The 24,847-nt window shown below is 44.0% G+C and overlaps 1 protein-coding gene and 1 long non-coding RNA gene across 2 annotated transcripts; one reads left to right on the forward strand and one right to left on the reverse strand.

Moving 5' to 3' along the window:
• Positions 1–46: 46 nt before the first annotated feature.
• On the forward strand, positions 47–14,677 carry LOC139551905 (macrophage mannose receptor 1-like). The gene is made up of 3 exons (XM_071363243.1): positions 47–425; positions 619–975; positions 14,406–14,677. The coding sequence occupies exons 1-3, from the start codon at positions 47–49 to the stop codon at positions 14,411–14,413; spliced, it is 744 nt and encodes a 247-aa protein (XP_071219344.1). The 3' UTR covers positions 14,414–14,677.
• LOC139552845 (uncharacterized) lies at positions 5,685–7,593 on the reverse strand. Its single transcript, XR_011670547.1, has 2 exons — positions 6,904–7,593; positions 5,685–6,489 (listed from the first exon to the last, which is right to left on the reverse strand). It is a non-coding gene; the product is annotated as an uncharacterized lncRNA (long non-coding RNA).
• Positions 14,678–24,847: the final 10,170 nt, after the last annotated feature.

Here is a 24,847-nt window from a genome sequence, read left to right on the forward strand (position 1 = left end):
AACAAAGGATTTATTTACAAACATTCATCTGTATTTGTATTCTGTTATGTCTTTTTTTCAAATAGAAACAATTGCGATCTGTAAGTACATTCTCATCACTCCGTCTACGACTTGGAGTCAGGCTCAGAGCTACTGTCGGGAGAACCACACAGACCTGGCCAGTGTGAGGAACACAACAGAGAGGGACGCCATAAAGACTATCTTACCTACCGTCAACCCACACTACAGAGTGTGGATTGGCCTTAACAAATCTCTTGGAGTCTGGTCTGACCAGAGTGCCTCCTCCTACAGGAACTGGGACTCAGGCGAGCCGAATGGGGCAGGTAGGGGAATTCAGGGAGGAGACTTCTGTGGAGAAGTAAAACCGTCTGGAAAGTGGAACGATAGAAGATGTACTCATCCAAATCCCTTTATTTGCTACGATGGTGAGCTGCTGACATCAATCCTCAACATGGATCTACATTTAACAATCAATATTACTGTAAAGTATTGATGAGAGACTGAACATTTTGGGTAGGGGAAGGAGGGGTTGAGATGGGGGTGAATATTGACTGAATACCATTACTTTTCCTTGTTTTACTTAACATGAGTCTCTGTATCCCCCTCTTCTTCCTCCAGATGAACTGGTCCTGGTCTCAGAGAACAAGACGTGGTCAGAAGCCCTGTGGCACTGCAGAGATCTGGACATGGAGCTGGTCTCTGCCCACAACCAGAGCATCCAGCACTGGGTCCAACAGAGAGCCAAGAAGGCCTCCACCCCCTTCGTCTGGCTGGGCCTGAGGTACACCTGCACCCTGGACTTCTGGTTCTGGGTCAATGGAGAAGAGTCCTGCTACCACAACTGGGCCGACGGGGAGGGCTACAACACCATCAAGGAGCAGTGTGGGAACACGGGGGCCATACAGAGAGACGGGGGACAGTGGGTCGGCAAGTCTGAGAAAGAGAGATTCAACTTCATCTGCAGCAACAGTACTGGTGAGATTTGATCTCTTTCTTTTAATGTGTTAAACCTCTCTACACCTCTACCTACCCCTCTCTATACCTCTACCCCTCTCTACACCTCTCTACACCTCTACCCTCTCTCTACACCTCTACCCCTCTCTACACCTCTACCCCTCTCTACACCTCTACCCCTCTCTACACCTCTACCCTCTCTCTACACCTCTACCCTCTCTACACCTCTACCCCTCTCTACACCTCTACCCCTCTCTACACCTCTCTACACCTCTACCCCTCTCTACACCTCTACCCCTCTCTCTCTATACCTCTACCCCTCTCTACACCTCTACCCCTCTTTACACCTCTACCCCTCTCTACACCTCTACCCCTCTCTACAGCTCTACCCCTCTCTACACCTCTACCCCTCTACACACCTCTACCCCTCTCTCTCTATACCTCTACCCCTCTCTACCCCTCTACCCCTCTCTACACCTCTACCCCTCTCTCTCTACACCTCTACCCCTCTCTACACCTCTACCCCTCTCTACACCTCTACCCCTCTCTACACCTCTACCCCTCTCTACACCTCTACCCCTCTCTACACCTCTACCCCTCTCTACACCTCTACCTCTCTCTACACCTCTACCTCTCTCTCTCTATACCTCTACCCCTCTCTACCCCTCTACCCCTCTCTACACCTCTACCCCTCTCTACACCTCTACCCCTCTCTACACCTCTACCCCTCTCTACACCTCTACCTCTCTCTACACCTCTACCTCTCTCTACACCTCTACCCCTCTCTCTCTATACCTCTACCCCTCTCTACCCCTCTACCCCTCTCTACCCCTCTACCCCTCTCTACACCTCTACCCCTCTCTACACCTCTACCCCTCTCTACACCTCTACCCCTCTCTATACCTCTACCCCTCTCTACACCTCTACCCCTCTCTCTCTACCTACCCCTCTCTACACTTCTACCCCTCTCTACACCTCTACCCCTCTCTACACCTCTACCCCTCTCTCTCTAACTACCCCTCTCTACACCTCTACCCCTCTCTACACCTCTACCCCTCTCTACACCTCTACCCCTCTCTACACCTCTACCCCTCTCTACACCTCTACCCCTCTCTACACCTCTACCCCTCTCTACACCTCTACCCTCTCTCTACACCTCTACCCCTCTCTACACCTCTACCCCTCTCTACACCTCTACCCCTCTCTACACCTCTACCCTCTCTCTACACCTCTACCCTCTCTACACCTCTACCCCTCTCTACACCTCTACCCCTCTCTACACCTCTCTACACCTCTACCCCTCTCTACACCTCTACCCCTCTCTACACCTCTACCCCTCTCTCTCTATACCTCTACCCCTCTCTACACCTCTACCCCTCTCTACACCTCTACCCCTCTCTACACCTCTACCCTCTCTCTCCACCTCTACCCCTCTCTACCCCTCTACCCCTCTCTACACCTCTACCCTCTCTCTACACCTCTACCCCTCTCTACACCTCTACCCCTCTCTACACCTCTACCCTCTCTCTACACCTCTACCCCTCTCTACACCTCTACCCCTCTCTACACCTCTACCCATCTCTACACCTCTACCCCTCTCTACACCTCTACCCCTCTACACACCTCTACCCCTCTCTCTCTATACCTCTACCCCTCTCTACCCCTCTACCCCTCTCTACACCTCTACCCCTCTCTCTCTACACCTCTACCCCTCTCTACACCTCTACCCCTCTCTACACCTCTACCCCTCTCTACACCTCTACCCCTCTCTACACCTCTACCCCTCTCTACACCTCTACCTCTCTCTACACCTCTACCTCTCTCTCTCTATACCTCTACCCCTCTCTACCCCTCTACCCCTCTGTACACCTCTACCCCTCTCTACACCTCTACCCCTCTCTACACCTCTACCCCTCTCTACACCTCTACCTCTCTCTACACCTCTACCTCTCTCTACACCTCTACCCCTCTCTACACCTCTACCCCTCTCTACACCTCTACCTCTCTCTACACCTCTACCTCTCTCTACACCTCTACCTCTCTCTACACCTCTACCTCTCTCTCTCTATACCTCTACCCCTCTCTACCCCTCTACCCCTCTCTACACCTCTACCCCTCTCTACACCTCTACCCCTCTCTACACCTCTACCCCTCTCTACACCTCTCTCTCTACACCTCTACCCCTCTCTCTCTATACCTCTACCCCTCTCTACCCCTCTACCCCTCTCTACCCCTCTACCCCTCTCTACACCTCTACCCCTCTCTACACCTCTACCCCTCTCTACACCTCTACCCCTCTCTATACCTCTACCCCTCTCTACACCTCTACCCCTCTCTCTCTACCTACCCCTCTCTACACTTCTACCCCTCTCTACACCTCTACCCCTCTCTACACCTCTACCCCTCTCTACACCTCTACCCCTCTCTACACCTCTACCCCTCTCTACACCTCTACCCCTCTCTCTCTAACTACCCCTCTCTACACCTCTACCCCTCTCTACACCTCTACCCCTCTCTACACCTCTACCCCTCTCTACACCTCTACCCCTCTCTACACCTCTACCCCTCTCTACACCTCTACCCCTCTCTCTCTCCCTTCACCTCTCTGATGGTGAGATTGTGAGTCAGGGGTCAGTGGGTCGGCAAGCTTGAGACCGAGAGATTCAACCTAGTCTGCAGCAACAGTGATGATGAGATTTGATCTCTTTGGATGCTGTCTTGTTGAGTTATTATTAAAAGAAATTACATTTTACTTTGTCATTTTTCTAGCTCATACTCTGTCTCCTATCAAATCTATTTCCTGATTCTCTCTCTGTGTCTCTGATATGGTCATACATTTGACAGGGGGTCAGGAAGTGCAGCTCTGTTTCCACCTAATTTTGTGGGTAGTGTGCACATAGCTTGTCTTCTCTTGAGACCAAAGTCTGTCTATGGCGGGCTCGCTCAATAGCAAGGCTATTCTCACTGAGTCTGTACATAATCAAAGCTTTCCTTAATTCTTAGGTCAGTCACAGTGGTCAGGTATTCTGCCACTGTGTACTCTCTGTTTAGGGCCAAATATCATTCTAGTTTGCTCTGTTAGTTGGTCAATTCTTTCCAATGTGTCAAGTAATTATCTTTTAGTTTTCTCATGATTTGGTTGGGTCTAATTGTGTCCTGGGGCTCCTTGGGGTCTTTTTGTGCTTGTGAACGGAACCAGCTTGCTTAGGAAACTCTTGTCTAGGTTAATTTCACTGTAAGTGATGGCTTTGTTTTACGTTGTACACTGAGGGTGTTATTGCATAATTCTACATACAGTCTCAATTTGGTGTTTGTCTCATTTTGTGAATTCTTGGTTGGTGAGGGGACCCCAGACCTCACAAGCATAAGGACAATGGGTTTTTATAACTAATTCAAGTGTTTTTAGCCAGATTGGGATGTCAAATTGTATGTTCCTTTTGATGACGTTGTCACGTTCCTGACCTTATTTCCTTTGTTTTGTCTTTGTTTAGTTGGTCAGGACGTGAGCTGGGTGGGCATTCTATGTTATGTGTTTCTATGTTGGGTTCATTGTTAATTAGCCTGATATGGTTCTCAATCAGGGGCAGGTGTATTAGGTTTCTTCTGATTGAGAACCATATTAAGGTAGATTGTTTTCACTGTTTGTTTTAGGGTGATTGTTGCTGTGTCTGTTCGCCACATGGTACCGTTTCGTTTCGTTTCGTTCCTGCGTTCATGTTTTATGTTCACAAGTTCAGGTCTGTTCACGTCGTTTATTGTTTTGTAGTTTGTTTAAGAGTTTTTTCCGTCTTCGTTATTATTAACCCTTTCACACGTACCATCACACGGGGTGTGATCGTTCTACAGTGGTCCCTGAAGCGTACGATCACACCCGTGTGATTAGAACACTCTTTTAGAACGCTCGTTTAGAACGGCCAGTTTCGAATGACGCAACAATCAGCGTTTGAGCTGGCCACACTTTTTTCAGAAACTATTTACACAAACACAGTCCTTACAAAGTTATGTCCAGAATGTGAGCAGTTTATTTTTTGCATTCAATGTTCAGATATTCACAGAAGTATATATAGCGTAACACAATCATCCTAACCGGGAAAATGTAGGCTACAATAGTCCTAGCGCTAACTGAGGAAAGATTGACCCAACACAAGCAGTCATATTTTCTAACTCTCGGCTGACATAAACTACAATATGAATTAGCTAATAGCAATTACTATGTATAATTAATCACATCACGGGTGAGCTCACCATTGATCGAAATAGGTACAGCACTTTTTAGAAATCGAAAGTAATCCGATGATTAGTTTCAGCGCGCAGCCATGCATTTTTCCTCACAGAAACCGAAGATAATAAGAGAAGACGAGATGAGTTTGGTCTGTTTATAGTATGCATGTTGAAGGGCTGTGTCATCTACCGTCGTTCACATCCCACCATTCATTTCCGGAAGTCCTCAAAGAATTTGTGAACTCTTACTCACCTAATTTTGTTATAACATCTTTGGTCAAACAGACGATTACGTGAAACCCAGAATGCATTGTATGTCAACAAACATGGCTACACAGCTGGAATTAGCTTAGCTCATCATAATCAGTACAACCTTCAAAATAAGTATTTTACACACATAATATGTGTCCATTACAATCTGTGCAAGAATCGGAATGCATGATTTGTCACCTAGAATTGAAAACATGTGAATAAAACCGTAAATACACAAATAATTGCCACACGAAACATTTTCTGATAGTGATTTATTGATACAAGTGGCGCGTGCCGGCAGTCAACCACGTACCCTCTCACTCGAAACCATTCAGTGTTGTTGTTTATGTATGTAGCTCATGAGATAAGCTGTAGCATTAGCAATGTCTTTCAAAAACTCACAAATGTGGAAATTCTGGAGATTTAAAAAAATTCTGACAATGAGTCTGAGTATGAAAGTCAGGAATCAGATTCTGACAGTGACAGTGAGGAGCTGCCCCCCAACCTTGTAGCCATTGAGAACCCTGAATCTGAATTTCCCTTGTCCACTGACAAAGTACCAGTTCCCTTTGAAGATGCTGGTGGTGATGGGGGCAGACCGACAGTGGATGAAGTACAGGAGTTCTGTGGTAGCTGAAAGGCCACCAGTCATTTCACCCCTCCTGGCCCTGCTGATTGTGTTGACGAGTCCCAGTCTGGAGTGCAACGCCCCTTGCCATTTCCAACTGAGGCAGAGTGCTTCAAGTTGTTTCTGACAGAGGAGCTGGTGGGAGACATAGTAGAGACCAATCGCTATGCCTTGGAGCTACAGGATAAGAGTGAGCCAGGAGTGGGGGACAACCACAATTAGTGAAATGTATACATTCCTGGTGACAGTAAAGACTGCTTTCTAGTTCTGCTGCTATGACTGAATTTCATCAACGCTACTACCATCCTAAATGACCCATTATACAAAATAAGAAATGTTAACAGCTGGCAGTAAAGTGGCATGACAAACGAGACGTCCATGTCCTCTCCACTGTCCATACAGCAACCATGTCGGCCACAGGGAAGGTGGACCACCTGACGGGAGAGAGAAACAAACCAGACAGAGAAACATGAAACCAGATTGCGTGCTTGACTATTACCTCAAAATGGGCAGTGGATGGGCAGTGGATGATAAACAGCTTTGTGGAATGCACTCAGAAAACGACCAAGTGGTATAAGATATTTTTAAATTTTTCCAGGGTAGCGTCAAAATACAACATGCCAATACTTCTGACGCATTTAGCATTGTTTTACAGAACTAATAGAATAATGTAACTAGCTACATAAGCACGATTGAATATAACACCATAAAAGGTGAGTAACATGAGTAACGTTACCTCGCGTGTCCGCGGTTATAAGGAATATATACAAATATATTATGCTCCATTCACACAGTGAGCTATAGTAGAAACGGTATAACACGACACAATAACGTAATTTGGCACTTACTTTGATAGAAACGCAGTCTTGATTTGAAGATGGGTGTCTGGAGTGACGCCTCTAGCACTGAGACGCTGTGCCACTTGGGAGTCATAAGGCCAGGGTAGCTTCAAAATACAACACATGCTAATACTTCCCTGACGCAATTAGCATTGTTTTCCAGAGCTAATAGGAGAATGTAGCTAGCTACCTAAGCATTGAGTATAACACCATAAATGTTATGAAATGAGTAACGTTACATCGCGTGTCCGCGGTTATAAGGAATATACACAAAAACATGATGCTACAGTAGAAACGACATAACACGACATGCAGAAACTATTATAACGTAATAAGGCACTTTGATAGAAACGCACACATTTCCAAAGGTATTATTGGTAACGAAAACAACTTTGATTTCGATGCAGGCGACAGGTAGAATAATATGAACACGTGTATGCAGGACGGCAGATGAGTAAATGTCCTGGGGAATTTTGTCCGGGTCAAAAATGTCAAAAAAATTAATTGGTCCGCAAAAGTAAAAATGACTACTTTTATGTGAATGAATGAGGCGGAACACACCTCATTTCAAACTGTTATTAGAAAATAAAAAACTTGTTAGAAAATAATAAAAAATTGACAAATAAAAACAGGCTGCGTGCTTTTGTTTGAGGGCAGCGGGATGAAATGTACTGTTACATAACAAACACATTCTGGAATGGAGAGAACGTTCTAATATCACGTGCATAAAAAAACTCACGCTGGGGCGACCGTTAGAGATATTTGGAACTCACGCATGAAAGGGTTAATAAACAAATATGTATTCAACCCACGCTGCGTTTTGGTCCGATCCATGCTCCTCTTCAGACGAGGAGGAAAACGACCGTTACAGACGTAGAAGGCCATTCTTACCACTTATATCATCCACAACTTTGTGGATGTTACCTGTGGTGATGATGTTTAGGCCAAGGTAGGTATAGTTTTTTGTGTGCTCTAGAGCAACGGTGTCTAGATAGAATTTGTATTTGTAGTTCTGACAACTGGACCTTTTTTTGGAATATTATTATTTTTGTCTTACTGAGATTTACTGTGAGGTCACAGGTCTGTCAGGTCACAGGTCTGTCAGGACATAGGTCTGTCATGGCCCAGGTCTGTCAGGTCACAGGTCTGTCAGGGCCCAGGTCTGTCAGGTCACAGGTCTGTCAGGTCACAGGTCTGGCAGAATCTGTGCAGAAGATCTACAGTACCAGTCAGAATTTTGGACATACCTACTCATTCAAGGATGTTTCTTTATTTTTACTACTTTCTACATTGTAGAAAAATAGTGAAGACATCACAACTATGAAATAACACATATGGATTCATGTAGTAATGAAAAAAAGTGTTAAACTAATCAAAATATATTATATATTTGCCTTAATAATAGCTTTGCACACTCTTGTGCTGAGCACTTGTTGGCAGCTTTTTCTTCACTCTGCAGTCAAATTTATCCCAAACCATCTCAATTTGGTTCAGGTTGGGTGATTGAGGAGGCCAGGTCATCTGATGCAGCACTCCATCACTCTCCTTCTTGGTCAAATAGCCCGTACACAGCCTGGAGGTGTGTTGGGCCATTGTCCTGTTGAAAAACAAATGATAGTCCCACTAAGCGCAAACCAGATGCAATGGCATATCACTGTAGAATGCAGCCTCACCATGCTGGTTAAGTGTGCCTTGAATTCTAAATAAATCACAGACAGTGTCACCAGCATAGCACCCCCACACCATCACACCTCCTCCTCCATGCTTCATGGTGGGAAGCGAAGATCATCCATTCACCTACTCTGAGTCTCACAAAGACATGGCAGTTGGAACCAAAAATCTCAAATTTGGACTCATCAGACCAAAGGACAGATTTCCGCCGGTCTAATGTCCATTGCTCGTGTTTCTTGGCCCAAGCAAGTCTCTTCTTCTTATTGGTGTTCTATAGTAGTGGTTTTGTTGCAGCAATTCAACCATGAAGGCTTGATTCACACAGCCTCCTCTGAACAGTTGATGTTGAGATGTGTCTGTTACTTGAACTCTGTGAAGCATTTATTTGGGCTGTAATTTCTGAGGCTGGTAACTCTAATGAACTTATTCTCTGCAGCAGAGGTAACTCTGGGTTATCCTTTCCTGTGGCGGTCCTCACGAGAGCCAGTTTCATTATTGCGCTTGATGGTTTTTTTGCAACTGCCTTGAAGAAACGTTCAAAGTTCTTGACATTTTTAGGATTGACTGACCTTCATGTCTTAAAGTAATGATGGACTGTCATTTCTCTTTGCTTTTTTGAGCTGTTCTTGCCATAATATGGACTTGGTATTTTGCCAAATTGGGCTATATTCTGTATACCACCCCTACCTTGTCACAACACAACTGATTGGCTCACCGTATCATCACAGCAAGCTAGCTGCAACCGAGTGGCTACTACTGGCTAACACCTCTGTCCCGAAGCAAGCACCAGTTAGCCTTGAGCTAGCCTCGAGTTAGGCCCATCTGCCGGCTAGCTGAAGAGGTCTACCAGCGAATTCTTGGGCTACAATACCAGCTACAAGCTAATTTAGCCATTTTTTTGCCGCTGCTAGTAGCTTTTACCTTCTGCACAGACACCAGCCCTGTTATTAGCCTGGATATTACTCACCAATTTACCAGCATCGGACTGTCTCTCGACAACAACGCCGGATTCCTGCCGTAATCCCTGAGCCACTACTTCTGATCCTCACAGCTAGCTTGCAGCTAGCGCACCTAGCGCCACTGCCACGAAGCTAGCACCAGTTAGCAAACACAATTCTACAATTCACAACCTCTCTTTCGCCATCGCCATCTGGCTTGGATTCTCTGTCGACACGACCACGTCTGAGCAGACCCCCTCCGTCTGAGCAGACCACCCCCCGGGCTACTAACTTTAAACGCCGCGTGCTAGCTTAGTGGAGGCCTCCCTGCTCCATCTACGGCTGCCCCCTGGACACTATGATCACTTGGCTACATAGCTGATGCATGCTTGACTGTCCATTAATTCACAGTACTCCATTCTGTTTATTTGTGTTTTATCTGTCGGCTCTGTGCTTTAACTCAGGATCTGTGTGTAGTTAATCCGACCCTCTCTGCCTAGTCGTCGCCATTTTTACCTGTTGTTGCTGTGTTAGACTAGCACCCTGTTATTGCTGCTGTTATCTTACCTGTTGTTTTAGCTAGCTCTCCCAATCAAGACCTGCAATCACTTTATGGTGCTCTTGTTCTCCATGGACTTTACAGTATCCCAGAACTTTTTGGAGTTAGAGCTACAGGATGCAAATTTCTGCTTGAAAAAGCTGGCCTTTGCTTTCCTGAGTTATCATTATCATTGTTCTGGTTTGCAATGGACCCCGTAGTTCCACTCTCCGTACCTCTGATACCTCCTTTGTCTCACCCCCCACACATGCGGTGACCTCACCCATTGAGACCAGCATGTCCAGAGATACAACCTCTCTTATCATCACCCAGTGCCTGGGCTTGCCTCCGCTGTACCCGTGCCCCACCATACCCCTGTCTGCACATTATGCCCAGAATCTATTCTACCACGCCCATAAATCTGCTCCTTTTATTCTTTGTCCCCAACGCTCTAGGCGACCAGTTTTGATAGCCTTTAGCCGCACCCTCATCCTACTACTCCTCTGTTCCTCGGGTGATGTGGAGGTAAACCCAGGCCCTGCATGTCCCCAGTCACCCTCATTTGTTGACTTCTGTGATCGAAAAAGCCTTGACCTCATGCATGTCAACATCAGAAGCCTCCTCCCTAAGTTTGCCTTACTCACCGCTTTAGCACACTCTGCCAACCCTGATGTCCTTGCCGTGTCCGAATCCTGGCTTAGGAAGGCCACCAAAAATTCTGAGATTTCCATACCCAACTATAACACTTTCCGTCAAGATAGAACTGCCAAAGGGGGAGGAGTTGCAATCTACTGCAGAGATAGCCTGCAAAGTTCTGTCATACTCTCCAGGTCTATGTCCAAACAGTTCGAACTTCTAATTTTTAAAATTAATCTCTCCAGAAATAAGTCTCTCACTGTTGCCGCCTGCTACCGACCCCCCTCAGCTCCCAGCTGTGCCCTGGACACCATCTGTGAATTGATCGCTCCCCATCTAGCTTCAGAGTTTGTTCTGTTAGGTGACCTAAACTGGGATATGCTTAACACCCCGGCAGTCCTACAATCCAAGCTTGATGCCCTCAATCTCACACAAATCATCAAGGAACCCACCAGGTACAACCCTAAATCCGTAAACATGGGCACCCTAATAGACATTATCCTGACCAACCTGCCCTCCAAATACACCTCTGCTGTCTTCAATCAAGATCTCAGCGATCACTGCCTCATTGCCTGTATCCGCCACGGGTCCGCGGTCAAACTAAAACACTTCTGCGAGCAGGCCTTTCTAATCGACCTGGCCCGGGTACCCTGGAAGGATATCGACCTCATCCCGTCAGTTGAGGATGCCTGGTCATTCTTTAAAAGTTACTTCCTCACCATATTAGACAAGCATGCTCCGTTCAAAAAATGCAGAACCAAGAACAGATATAGCCCTTGGTTCACTCCAGACATGACTGCCCTCGACCAGCACAAAAACATCCTGTGGCGAACTGCAATAGCATCGAAGAGCCCCCGCGATATGCAACTGTTCAGGGAAGTCAGGAACCAATACACGCAGTCAGTCAGGAAAGCAAAGGCCAGCTTTTTCAAGCAGAAATTTGCATCCTGTAGCTCTAACTCCAAAAAGTTCTGGGATACTGTAAAGTCCATGGAAAACAAGAGCACCTCCTCCCAGCTGCCCACTGCACTGAGGCTAGGTAACACGGTCACCACTGATAAGTCCGTGATAATCGAAAATTTCAACAAACATTTCTCAATGGCTGGCCATGCCTTCCTCCTGGCGACTCCAACCTTGGCCAACAGCCCCGCCCCCCCCCGCTGCTACTCGCCCAAGCCTCCCCAGCTTCTCCTTTACCCATATCCAGATAGCAGATGTTCTGAAAGAGCTGGAAAACCTGGACCCATACAAATCAGCTGGGCTTGACAATCTGGACCCCCTATTTCTGAAACTGTCCGCCGCCATTGTCGCACCCCCTATTACCAGCCTGTTCAACCTCTCCTTCGTATCATCTGAGATCCCCAAGGATTGGAATGCTGCCGCGGTCATCCCCCTCTTCAAAGGGGGAGACACCCTGGACCCAAACTGTTACAGACCTATATCCATCCTGCCCTGCCTATCTAAGGTCTTCGAAAGCCAAGTCAACAAACAGATCACTGACCATCTCGAATCCCACCGTACCTTCTCCGCTGTGCAATCCGGTTTCCGAGCCGGTCACGGGTGCACCTCAGCCACGCTCAAGGTACTAAACGATATCATAACCGCCATCGATAAAAGACATTACTGTGCAGCCGTCTTCATCGACCTGGCCAAGGCTTTCGACTCTGTCAATCACCATATTCTTATCGGCAGACTCAGTAGCCTCGGTTTTTCTAATGACTGCCTTGCCTGGTTCACCAACTACTTTGCAGACAGAGTTCAGTGTGTCAAATCGGAGGGCATGTTGTCCGGTCCTCTGGCAGTCTCTATGGGGGTACCACAGGGTTCAATTCTCGGGCCGACTCTTTTCTCTGTATACATCAATGATGTTGCTCTTGCTGCGGGCGATTCCCTGATCCACCTCTACGCAGACGACACCATTCTATATACTTCCGGCCCTTCCTTGGACACTGTGCTATCTAACCTCCAAACGAGCTTCAATGCCATACAACACTCCTTCCGTGGCCTCCAACTGCTCTTAAACGCTAGTAAAACCAAATGCATGCTTTTCAACCGTTCGCTGCCTGCACCCGCACGCCCGACTAGCATCACCACCCTGGACGGTTCCGACCTAGAATATGTGGACATCTATAAGTACCTAGGTGTCTGGCTAGACTGCAAACTCTCCTTCCAGACTCATATCAAACATCTCCAATCCAAAATCAAATCAAGAATCGGCTTTCTATTCCGCAACAAAGCCTCCTTCACTCACGCCGCCAAACTTACCCTAGTAAAACTGACTATCCTACCGATCCTCGACTTCGGCGATGTCATCTACAAAATAGCTTCCAATACTCTACTCAGCAAACTGGATGCAGTTTATCACAGTGCCATTCGTTTTGTTACTAAAGCACCTTATACGACCCACCACTGCGACCTGTATGCCCTAGTCGGCTGGCCCTCGCTACATGTTCGTCGTCAGACCCACTGGCTCCAGGTCATCTACAAGGCTATGCTAGGTAAAGTGCCGCCTTATCTCAGTTCACTGGTCACGATGGCTACACCCACCCGCAGCACGCGCTCCAGCAGGTGTATCTCACTGATCATCCCTAAAGCCAAAACCTCATTTGGACGCCTCTCCTTACAGTTCTCTACTGCCTGCGACTGGAACGAATTGCAAAAATCTCTGAAGTTGGAGACTTTTATCTCCCTCAACAACTTTAAAAATCTGCTATCCGAGCAGCTAACCGATCGCTGCAGCTGTACATAGTCCATCTGTAAACTACCCACCCAATTTACCTACCTCTCCCCCCATACTGCTTTTATTTATTAACTTTTCTGCTCTTTTGCACACCAGTATCTCTTCTTGCACATGATCATCTGATGATTTATCACTCCAATGTTAATCTGCTAAATTGTAATTATTCGATTTATTGCCTACCTCATGCCTTTTGCACACATTGTATATAGATTCTCTTTTTTCTACCATGTTATTGACTTGTTTATTGTTTACTCCATGTGTAACTCTGTGTTGTCTGTTCACACTGCTATGCTTTATCTTGGCCAGGTCGCAGTTGCAAATGAGAACTTGTTCTCAACTAGCCTACCTGGTTAAATAAAGGTGAAATAAAAAAATAAATAAAAAAAAGTAAGTGATTTACTTAATCGCTGTTTGTGATTTTGTGACGCCTGTGCTGGTTGAAAAATATTTTGATGTGGGGTGCTGTCCTCAGACAATCGCATGGTATGCTTTTGCTGTAAAGACTATTGTAGTAGTTAGATTAACAAGAAGTTACGCTTTTAAATTTTATAAAATACTTGTATGTTCACAAACGTTTAATATTACGATTATTTATTTGAATTGCCCTTAAATTTCAATGGATGTTGTCGACTGGTGTCGCTAGTGGGACGGCGAGCCTTAGAGTGAGATAGGTCTGCTCTATATCAAATTAGCATACACCCTGAGTCTCTTCCCTGTTTCACACCTGGTAGTTTGGAGGATGGGACTACCTGCTCTCTTTAACCTAGAGAGCAAACCATCTCCTTTCTACCATCTTTCTGTCTTTCTCTCTCTCTCTCTCTCGTCAAATATATTTCCTGAAACTCTCTTGCTCTCTCTCATTCTTTTTCTCTATATCAATCTCTCTCTTTCGCTCTCTCTTGAAATGTATTTCCTGATGTTCTCTCTCATGTGAAATGTTTTTCATGATATTCTCTTACATTATTATATCCTTTGTTCTCTAATCCAGATTACTAGGACCAGACCCTGTTCTGTGGACCAGCTGAACCCTACAGCCCAACACATTGTTCCAGACCCTGTTCTGTAGACCATCTGAACACTACAGTCCAGAATGTTCCAGACCCTGTTCTGTAGACCATCTGAACACTACAGTCCAGAATGTTCCAGACCCTGTTCTCTAGACTAGCAGAACACTACAGTCCAGAATGTTCCAGACCCTGTTCTGTAGACCATCTGAACACTACAGTCCAGAATGTTCCAGACATTCTCACATTTACATGATTTAAGGTGATGGATAATCATTGTTTTAAGTATATATATATATATATATATATATATATATATATATATATATATATATATATATATATTATTTTTTACAGTGAGCTCCAAAAGTATTGGGACAGTGACAAATATCATACCCCCAAGACAGTCTAACCTCTCACCATTACAATAACAGGGTAGGTTAGCATTTTATATCATACCCCCAAGACATGCTAATCTTTCACCCTTACAATAACAGGGAGGGGTTAGCATTTTATATCATACCCCCAAGACATGCTAACCTCTCACCATTACAGTAACAACGGAGGTTAGCATTTTATATCATACCCACAAGACATGCTAACCATTCACCATTACAGTAACAACGGAGGTTAGCATTTTTGTCGGTATGATATTTATGCCTCCAATTGGTACAGTCAGTTGATATAGTCTTTGCGTTCTGTGAAAATGGGACCAAAGACTTCTTATTTTATTACTTTCATAGACATACAAGTGAATTTGTCCCAATAGTTTTGGTCCCCTAAAATGGGGGGACTGTGTAAATGGTTTACCCGATACGGATGAATAAATAATGGCTCAGTACTCCAAAGTGCTGGAGTACAGAGCCAGAAGAACACACATAGTCTCACTGTCCAGATACTGTTGTAGCTCACAGGAAATAAAACAGAGTTACATAGAGCTCACTGGATATTAAACATAGAGCTACATAGAGCTCACTGGATTATTGTGACATGTGTTCAATATTTGTATATTTTAACATGTTATTTGATTATTATTATATTTTGCTGTTTTATTACTGGTTGATGTCATTTCATTTTAAAGGTTAACTGTTAGTTGTTCTCAAATCAAGTTTTAATTGTTTTAATTAGCTTTTCTACTTGGTGGTCAAGTCTTCATTCAGATATTTTATATAATATAAAATTACGGACACAGGATTTTGGGGGATTTATATAAATACTTGTATTTGACTATTATGAAACCATACTATTATTGTTTTCACATTGACTTAGTGTATTACTCATGAATTATGTTTTTTTATTTTAAAGGTTAAACTTTTAGTTATTCTTGTTTTGGTATTTGGTATTTTATTAGGATCCTTATTAGCTGTTCCAAAAGTAGTAGCTACTCTTTCTTTGTGAAACAACATGGCATTAATAGACAAGAACAGCTCAAGGACAGATCTGTATCAATTTAAAAATGGCACACGTAGCCTCCATATCAATACATACACACAAACTATCCAGGTCAAATAGAGGAGAGGCGTTGTGTCGTGAGGTGTTGCTTTATCTGTTTTGAAACCAGGTTTGCTGTTTATTTGAGCAATATGAGATGGAAGTTCCATGCAATAACGGCTCTATAATAATATTATTATTATTATTATAGAATATTATTATTATAGAGTATAATATTGTATGCTTTCTTGAATTTGTTCTGGATGTGGGGACTGTGAAAAGACCCCTGGTGGCATGTCTGGTGGGGTAAGTGTGTGTGCCAGACTGTGTGTAAGTTCACTATGCAAATAATTTGGATTTTTTTTAAACTAATGTTTGTTCATCTATGCATAGTCGATTTACCCCAACCAACATGTACAAAATAACTAGACTAACCTCTACCCCGCTCATTGACCCGTTACCGGTACCCCCTTATATAGCCTCGTTATTGTTATTTTTATTAGGTTACTTTTTATTCTTATTTTACTATTTTTGATTTAGTTTATTTAGTAAATATTTTCTTAACTCTATCTTGAACTGATATTTGATATTAAATAAGGAGATGGATAGAGGATTTTATAATGACATGTTTTATATTATACTCTTGTAATGTAATATTATCCTACCACACTGTTGTTTTCATATTTACTTACTATACTTGTTGATGTTAATGAATGTTAAACGTTAACTTTAAGTTGTTCTCAATATTCAGTTGTTTTATTTATTTTCTATTAATATAGTAAGTAAATATGGAAACAATAACAGTATGGAACGATAACAACACATTACAAGAGTATAATATACGTTTATAAGTGTAATAAATGTATAGAAGTATATACGTGTACTTTAAGTATAATATGTTGATGTTAATGAATGTTATTTTTTTTATTTATTTTTATTTAACCTTTATTTAACCAGGTAGGCAAATTGAGAACACGTTCTCATTTACAATTGCGACCTGGCCAAGATAAAGCAAAGCAGTTCGACACATACAACAACACATAGTTACACATGGAGTAAAACAAACATATAGTCAATAATACAGTGAAAAAAATAAGTCTATATACAATGTGAGCAAGTGAGGTGAGATAAGGGAGGTGAAGGCAAACAAATATATGTATAAATAAATAAAAATATAAAAGGCCATGGAGGCGAAGTGAATACAACACATCAAGTAAAATAAAAACTAAAAAAACACTGGAATGGTTGGTTTGCAGTGGAAGAAAGTGCAAAGTAGAGACAGAAATAATGGGGTGCAAAGGAGCAAAATAAATTAATAAATAAATACAGTAGGTAAAGAGGTAGTTGTTTGGGCTAAATTGTAGATGGGTTATGTACAGGTGCAGTAATCTATGAGCTGCTCTGACAGCTGGTGCTTAAAGCTAGTGAGGGAGATAGGTGTTTCCAGTTTCAGAGATTTTTGTAGTTCGTTCCAGTCATTGGCAGCAGAGAACTGGAAGGAGAGGCGTCCAAAGGAAGAATTGGTTTTGGGGGTGACTAGAGAGATATACCTGCTGGAGCGCGTGCTACAGGTAGGTGCTGCTATGGTGACCAGCAAGCTGAGATAAGGGGGGACTTTACCTAGCAGGGTCTTGTAGATGACCTGGAACCAGTGGGTTTGGCGACGAGTATGAAGCGAGGGCCAGCCAACGAGAGTGTACAGGTCGCAGTGGTGGGTAGTATATGGGGCTTTGGTGACAAAACGGATGGCACTGTGATAGACTGCATCCAATTTATTGAGTAGGGTTTTGGAGGCTATTTTGTAAATGACATCACCGAAGTCGAGGATTGGTAGGATGGTCAGTTTTACAAGGGTATGTTTGGCAGCGTGAGTAAAGGATGCTTTGTTGCGGAATAGGAAGCCAATTCTAGATTTGACTTTGGATTGGAGATGTTTGATGTGAGTCTGGAAGGAGAGTTTACAGTCTAACCAGACACCTAGGTATTTGTAGTTGTCCACATATTCTAAGTCAGAGCCGTCCAAAGTAGTGATGTTGGACAGGCGGGCAGGAGCAGGCAGCGATCGGTTGAAGAGCATGCATTTGGTTTTACTTGTATTTAAGAGCAGTTGGAGGCCACGGAAGGAGAGTTGTATGGCATTGAAGCTCGCCTGGAGAGTTGTTAACACAGTGTCAAAAGAAGGGCCAGAAGTATACAGAATAGTGTCGTCTGCGTAGAGGTGGATCAGAGAATCACCAGCAGCAAGAGCGACATCATTGATGTATACAGAGAAGAGAGTCGATCCAAGAATTGAACCCTGTGGCACCCCCATAGAGACTGCCAGAGGCCCGGACAACAGACCCTCCGATTTGACACACTGAACTCGATCAGAGAAGTAGTTGGTGAACCAGGCGAGGCAATCATTAGAGAAACCAAGGCTGTCGAGTCTGCCAATGAGGATGTGGTGATTGACAGAGTCAAAAGCCTTGGCCAGGTCAATGAATACGGCTGCACAGTATTGTTTCCTATCGATGGCGGTTACGATATCGTTTATGACCTTGAGCGTGGCTGAGGTGCACCCATGACCAGCTCTGCATGACCAGATTGCATAGCGGAGAAGGTGTGGTGGGATTCGAAATGGTCGGTAATCTGTTTGTTGACTTGGCTTTCGAAGACCTTAGAAAGGCAGGATAGGATAGATATAGGTCTGTAGCAGTTAGGGTCAAGGGTGTCCCCCCCTTTGAAGAGGGGGATAACCGCAGCTGCTTTCCAATCTTTGGGGATGTCAGACGACACGAAAGAGAGGTTGAAGAGGCTAGTAATAGGGGTGGCAACAATTTCAGCAGATAGTTTTAGAAAGAAAGGGTCCAGATTATCTAGCCCGGCTGATTTGTAAGGGTCCAGATTTTGCAGCTCATTTAGAACATCAGCTGACTGTATTTGGGAGAAAGAGAAATGGGGAAGGCTTGGGCGAGTAGCAGAGGGGAGGGCAGTGCTGTTGTCCGGGGTAGGGGCAGCCAGGTGGAAAGCATGGCCAGCCGTGGAAAAATGCTTATTGAAATTCTCAATTATAGTGGATTTGTCGGTGGTGACAGTGTTTCCTATCTTCAGAGCGGTTGGAAGCTGGGAGGAGGTGTTCTTATTCTCCATGGACTTTACGGTGTCCCAGAACTTTTTTGAATTTGTGTTGCAGGAAGCAAATTTCTGCTTGAAAAAGCTAGCCTTGGCTGTTCTAACTGCCTGTGTATATTGGTTTCTGGCTTCCCTGAAAAGTTGCATATCACGGGGGCTGTTCGATGCTAATGCAGAACGCCATAGGATGTTTTTCTGTTGGTTAAGGGCAGTCAGGTCAGGAGAGAACCAAGGGCTATATCTGTTCCTGGTTCTAAATTTCTTGAATGGGGCATGCTTATTCAAGATGGTGAGGAAGGCATTTTTAAAAAATGACCAGGCATCCTCTACTGACGGGATGAGATCGATATCCTTCCAGGATACCCCGGCCAGGTCGATTAGAAAGGCCTGCTCGCTGAAGTGTTTCAGGGAGCGTTTGACAGTGATGAGTGGAGGTCGTTTGACCGCTGACCCATTACGGATGCAGGCAATGAGGCAGTGATCGCTGAGATCTTGGTTGAAAACAGCAGAGGTGTATTTGGAGGGCAAGTTTGTTAGGATGATATCTATGAGGGTACCCGTGTTTACGGAATTGGGGTGGTACCTGGTAGGTTCATTGATAATTTGTGTGAGATTGAGGGCATCAAGCTTAGATTGTAGGGTGGCTGGGGTGTTGAGCATGTTCAAATTTAGGTCGCCTAGCAGCACGAGCTCTGAAGATAGATGGGGGGCAATCAGTTCACATATAGTGTCCAGAGCACAGCTGGGGGCAGAGGGTGGTCTATAGCAGGCGGCAACGGTGAGAGACTTGTTTTTAGAGAGGTGGATTTTTAAAAGTAGAAGTTCAAATTGTTTGGGAACAGACCTGGATAGTAAAACAGAACTCTGCAGGCAGTCTTTGCAGTAGATTGCAACACCGCCCCCTTTGGCCGTTCTATCTTGTCTGAAAATCTTGTAATTGGGGATGAAAATGTCTGAGTTTTTGGTGGTCTTTCTAAGCCAGGATTCAGACACGGCTAAAACATCCGGGTTGGCAGAGTGTGCTAAAGCAGTGAACAAAACAAACTTAGGGAGGAGGCTTCTAATGTTAACATGCATGAAGCCAAGGCTATTACGGTTACAGAAGTCATCAAAAGAGAGCGCCTGGGGAATAGGAGTGGAGCCAGGTACTGCAGGGCCTGGATTCACCTCTACATCACCAGAGGAACAGAGGAGGAGTAGGATAAGGGTACGGCTAAAAGCTATGAGAATTGGTCGCCTAGAGCTACTAGAGCAGAGAGTAAGAGGAAGTTTCTGGGGGCGATAAAATAGTTTAAAGGAATAATGTACAGACAAAGGTATGGTAGGATGTGAATACAGTGGAGGTAAACCTAGGTATTGAGTGATGATGAGAGAGATATTGTCTCTAGAAACATCATTGAAACCAGGTGATGTCATCGCATATGTGGGTGGTGGAACTGAGAGGTTGGATATGGTATAGTGAGCAGGGCTAGAATCTCTACAGTGAAATAAGCCAATAAACACTAACCAGAACAGCAATGGACAAGGCATATTTACATTAAGGAGAGGCATGCTTAATCGAGTGATCAATAAGGGTCCAGTGAGTAGAGGTTGGTTGGGGTCGTGGCGATCCAGACAGCTGGCCGGGTATATGGCTATCGGTAGCAGCATAGGATGGAGGTCAGTTTGTAGATACCTCGTGCGTTTCCGTCGGTAGGTTAGTGGGGTTCCGTGTAGTGGGGTTCCGTGTGGTAGAGGGGATCAATCCAAATTGGCAAAATAGATATAGTGACCCAAGAAAAAAAAAAAAAAAAAAAAAAAAGATAATAATAATAATAATAGTTGTCCGGTATACTTATTCAGATAGCAGCCGATAAGACAGCTAACGATTAGCGGGCCTCAGGTGAGCGTTCAGGTAACGTCGGGACGGAGGTGCCAGTTGGATAAATCCCTCGGGCAGATAACGTCGGCAGTCAGTCGCGGCAGTCAGTCGTGAAGGCCCGGTGGGGTTCCGTATCTGCAGCAGCAACAAAAGAAACGGGTCCGGATGGTGATGGAACTCCTCAGCTGGCTAGCTCCAGAATGATTTGAGTTTGCTCCGGGGTCGACGTAAGCCAATAGTCACACGGTTTGCAGCTAGCTAGCTGCGAAATCAAGGTGCAAGTGACCAGAGCCTGCGGCTGGAATCCGGGGAAACTGAGAGAAAGGAAAAGTCCCGGAATGCTCCGGTCCGAGTCGCGTTGCACAAAAGTGCCGGTAGATTATCGAGCTAAAGGAATAGCTGATGACCACAACACGTGGGCAGCTGAAACACCAACGCTAGCCAGCAAACCGGCTAATTTCGGGGCAGCTACAGATTAGCTTCTGGCTAGCTATCGGAGTAGCTTCTGGTTAGCTTTCAGGCTAGCTTCTGAATTAGCCCCTGGCTGGCTTCCACGATGGATTTTCAGATTGAGGTAAATAATACTTTTTAGTAATTGGTGAAGCGGGTTGCAGGAAAGCTTTTGCAGGAAAGCTTTTGTAGTTGAGTTCTTGGATAATAAAATAAATAAAAGATAAGCGAAGAAAGGTGTAAATATATATATATACAGGACACGACAATACGGAACAGAAAAAGACGTCTGAACTGCTAAGCCACCTTAGCAGGTGGTTAAAGGTGAACTTTTAGTTGTTCTAAACATTCAGTTTTTTTATTTATTTTCTATTTTAATTTGCTGTTACTGTTTCCAGAGTCTATTTCACTCATTCATTATTTTATCTAGACCGTTAATTCCATTATAGAAATATTTGAAGGTATTATGAGTTGTTTAAAATATATTTTTCCAACAAGTCTTTTTTCTATGATGCTAGTGTGTAACATTTAAATTACTGTATCTGTTCTGGTGATGGTGGTGGAGTCTACATTTCAAGGGGCAATCTGTGACACGGGCATCCGTTTTAGAATTTTTATTTCATGAAATGTACCCATTCATTCTTGAAGTACATGACTTATAAATGCCTCATGAGCTTAATTCAACTGTCATTTCCCATCAGAACCAAAAATGTAAATTTGTTTTACTCCATTGTTTTTAAACAATGTAATTGTAAACAAACACTGTTTATCTTCAGAAACATAGTTTAAACTATAATGTTGATATCATGGACGGTCATTCTGTTTAGTCTCAGAAACGTAGTTTAAACTATAATGTTGATATCATGGATGGTCATCCTGTATAGTCTGAGAAACATAGTTTAAACTATAACGTTGATATCATGGATGGTCTGTCCTTTAATATGTTGTTCTGTCTGTTAATTTGAGAGTGGTTACATTTCTCTATCTCCATCCTAAAGATTTTCACAAAACAGTGGTGGGGTTTACACTTTGTTATTGATTGAACTGCAGATTGCCCCTTTAACTATTTGACAATGGTACATTCATCCTTTACACAGTACAACAAATCAATAAAGTTATGAAAATGCCTCTAGTTTGTTTCGTTTTTTGTTTAATACTTATTTCAAGAAACAGAGGAAAGAATAGAAGGGATTTTGATAATGATGTTAGACCTGACCTCAGATCATCAGTTAGTCAATAGGAACACTGTCTACTGTTGTATACAGGATGTTAGACCTGACCTCAGATCATCAATTAGTCAATAGGAACACTGTCTACTTTTGTATACAGGGTGTTAGACCTGACCTCAGATCATCAGTTACTCAATAGGAACACTGTCTACTGTTGTATACAGGATGTTAGACCTGACCTCAGATCATCAGTTAGTCAATAGGAACACTGTCTACTGTTGTATACAGGATGTTAGACCTGACCTCAGATCATCAGTTAGTCAGTAGGAACACTGTCTCTGTTGTTGTTGGACCTGGCTTCAGATCCTAGAAAAATAATAACTCAGATCCACGTTTTACAATCAGTCCACTCTGATAAATAAACTTTATTCAAATATAAATCAATCAATCCAATTAAATTCAGGCAACAAATTAATCATCAAAGCAATTAATCAACAAATTAATCAGGCAATCAATCTAATAAACAAATCCTATTAACAAATCAAGCAGTCAAATGACCAATTAACCAACCAATCAATCAATTCGTCAATCAATGAACAGTGTATATTTTCACATTTATAAAAGACATTATGTTAACAGTAAACAATAGGAGATATGTGATCCAATACTAATTAGGATGAACACTAGCAAATTGTATTCATCACCAATAATAAAAAAATAGAGGTTTCACTTAATTCGCAATTAAATCATTTGAATCGTGCAGCAGGCTTTGATTTTTCCATGTATGTTTTGAGTTTGGACTTTAGCACATATAGCACGTTAGCACGTTGGGCGCACCGATTGGTGTCACCTCGTTAGTACGTGTTACACCTGTGCTTTCCTGTCCATCTCATTAGTGGGAAGGTGTTTCAGCTGTGCTGGCCCAGGTTCTATTTAAGAGTGGCTGGCCCAGGTTCTATTTAAGAGTGGCTGGCCCAGGTTCTATTTAAGAGTGGATGGCCCAGGTTCTATTTAAGAGTGGATGGCCCAGGTTCTATTTAAGAGTGGCTGGCCCAGGTTCTATTTAAGAGTGGATGGCCCAGGTTCTATTTAAGAGTGGCTGGCCCAGGTTCTATTTAAGAGTGGCTGGCCCAGGTTCTATTTAAGAGTGGATGGCCCAGGTTCTATTTAAGAGTGGCTGGCCCAGGTTCTATTTAAGAGTGGCTGGCCCAGGTTCTATTTAAGAGTGGATGGCCCAGGTTCTATTTAAGAGTGGCTGGCCCAGGTTCTATTTAAGGGTCTCTTTAGTTTGTTCTCTATGTTATTTCTAGAAAAACAACCTTTATCTGATCTTCCCTGTTTTCTGTTTGCTCCACTTTTAGGTTTGCTTCCTGTCTTTAAGTTTGGTGGGTTTTTATTTTGTTTGCCTCTTCTTGGGCAAATTAGTTGGCGTTCATGGGGGTTGTCTTTTAGGTTCCAGTTGTTGTTGCTAGGTAACTTTCAGTGGACACCGCCATGAGGGTCTTTCAGAACCCGTCCTAATCACCCACCTGTTCTGTTTGATGGTTTGTCAGTGACTTTGTTAGTTCTCCCTTCTGTTTGAGTGACATTATTTGTTTTTCTAGCTGAGGAACGTAACAATCTGTAACGCGCTTCCTCCTTCTCCTCATCAGAAGAGGAGTAGCATGGATTTGACCAACGTGCAGCGGGTTTTGAATACATCATGAAACTTTATTTACAAGACAAAACTAAACACACGAAGAACACTTGAATATTTTACAAAAACAACAAAACGAAGAAGACAGACCTGAACGAGAGTACTTACATAAAACACGAAGAACGCACGGACAGGGAAAACAGACTACACAAAAACCGAACAAACGCTACAGTCCCGTGTGGTACACCAACAAGGACACAGGAGACAATCACCCACAAACAAACAGTGAGAACAACCTACCTTAATATGACTCTCAATTAGAGGAAAACGCAAAACACCTGCCTCTAATTAAGAGCCATACCAGGCAACCCAACACCAACATAGAAACAGCAAACATAGACTGCCCACCCAAAACTCACGCCCTGACCATCACACACATACAAAACAACAGAAAACAGGTCAGGAACGTGACAGAACCCCCCCCTCAAGGTGAGAACGCCGGGCGCACCAGCACAAAGTCCAGGGGAGGGTCTGGGTGGGCATCTGACCACGGTGGTGGCTCAGGCTCCGGACGCTGTCCCCACACCACCATAGTCACTCCCCGCTTCTGTATCCCCCTCCCAATGACCACCCTCCAACTAAAACCACCTAAATGAAGGGGCAGCACCGGGATAAGGGCCAGCACCGGGATAAGGGGCAGCACCGGGATAAGGGGCAGCACCGGGATAAGGGGCAGCACCGGGATAAGGGGCAACACCGGGCTGAGGG

The sequence above is a fragment of the Salvelinus alpinus genome, chromosome 24 (assembly GCF_045679555.1).
Source record: "Salvelinus alpinus chromosome 24, SLU_Salpinus.1, whole genome shotgun sequence".
NCBI classification, from domain to species: Eukaryota; Metazoa; Chordata; class Actinopteri; order Salmoniformes; family Salmonidae; genus Salvelinus; species Salvelinus alpinus.

Excerpts from the sequence above, each read along its gene's own strand:
- LOC139551905 (XM_071363243.1), top strand. The coding sequence starts at position 47 with ATGTCTTTTTTTCAAATAGAAACAATTGCGATCTGTAAGTACATTCTC. Across the intron at positions 426-618 it reads TCCCTTTATTTGCTACGATG|ATGAACTGGTCCTGGTCTCA; the intron begins GTGAGCTGCTGA and ends TTCTTCCTCCAG.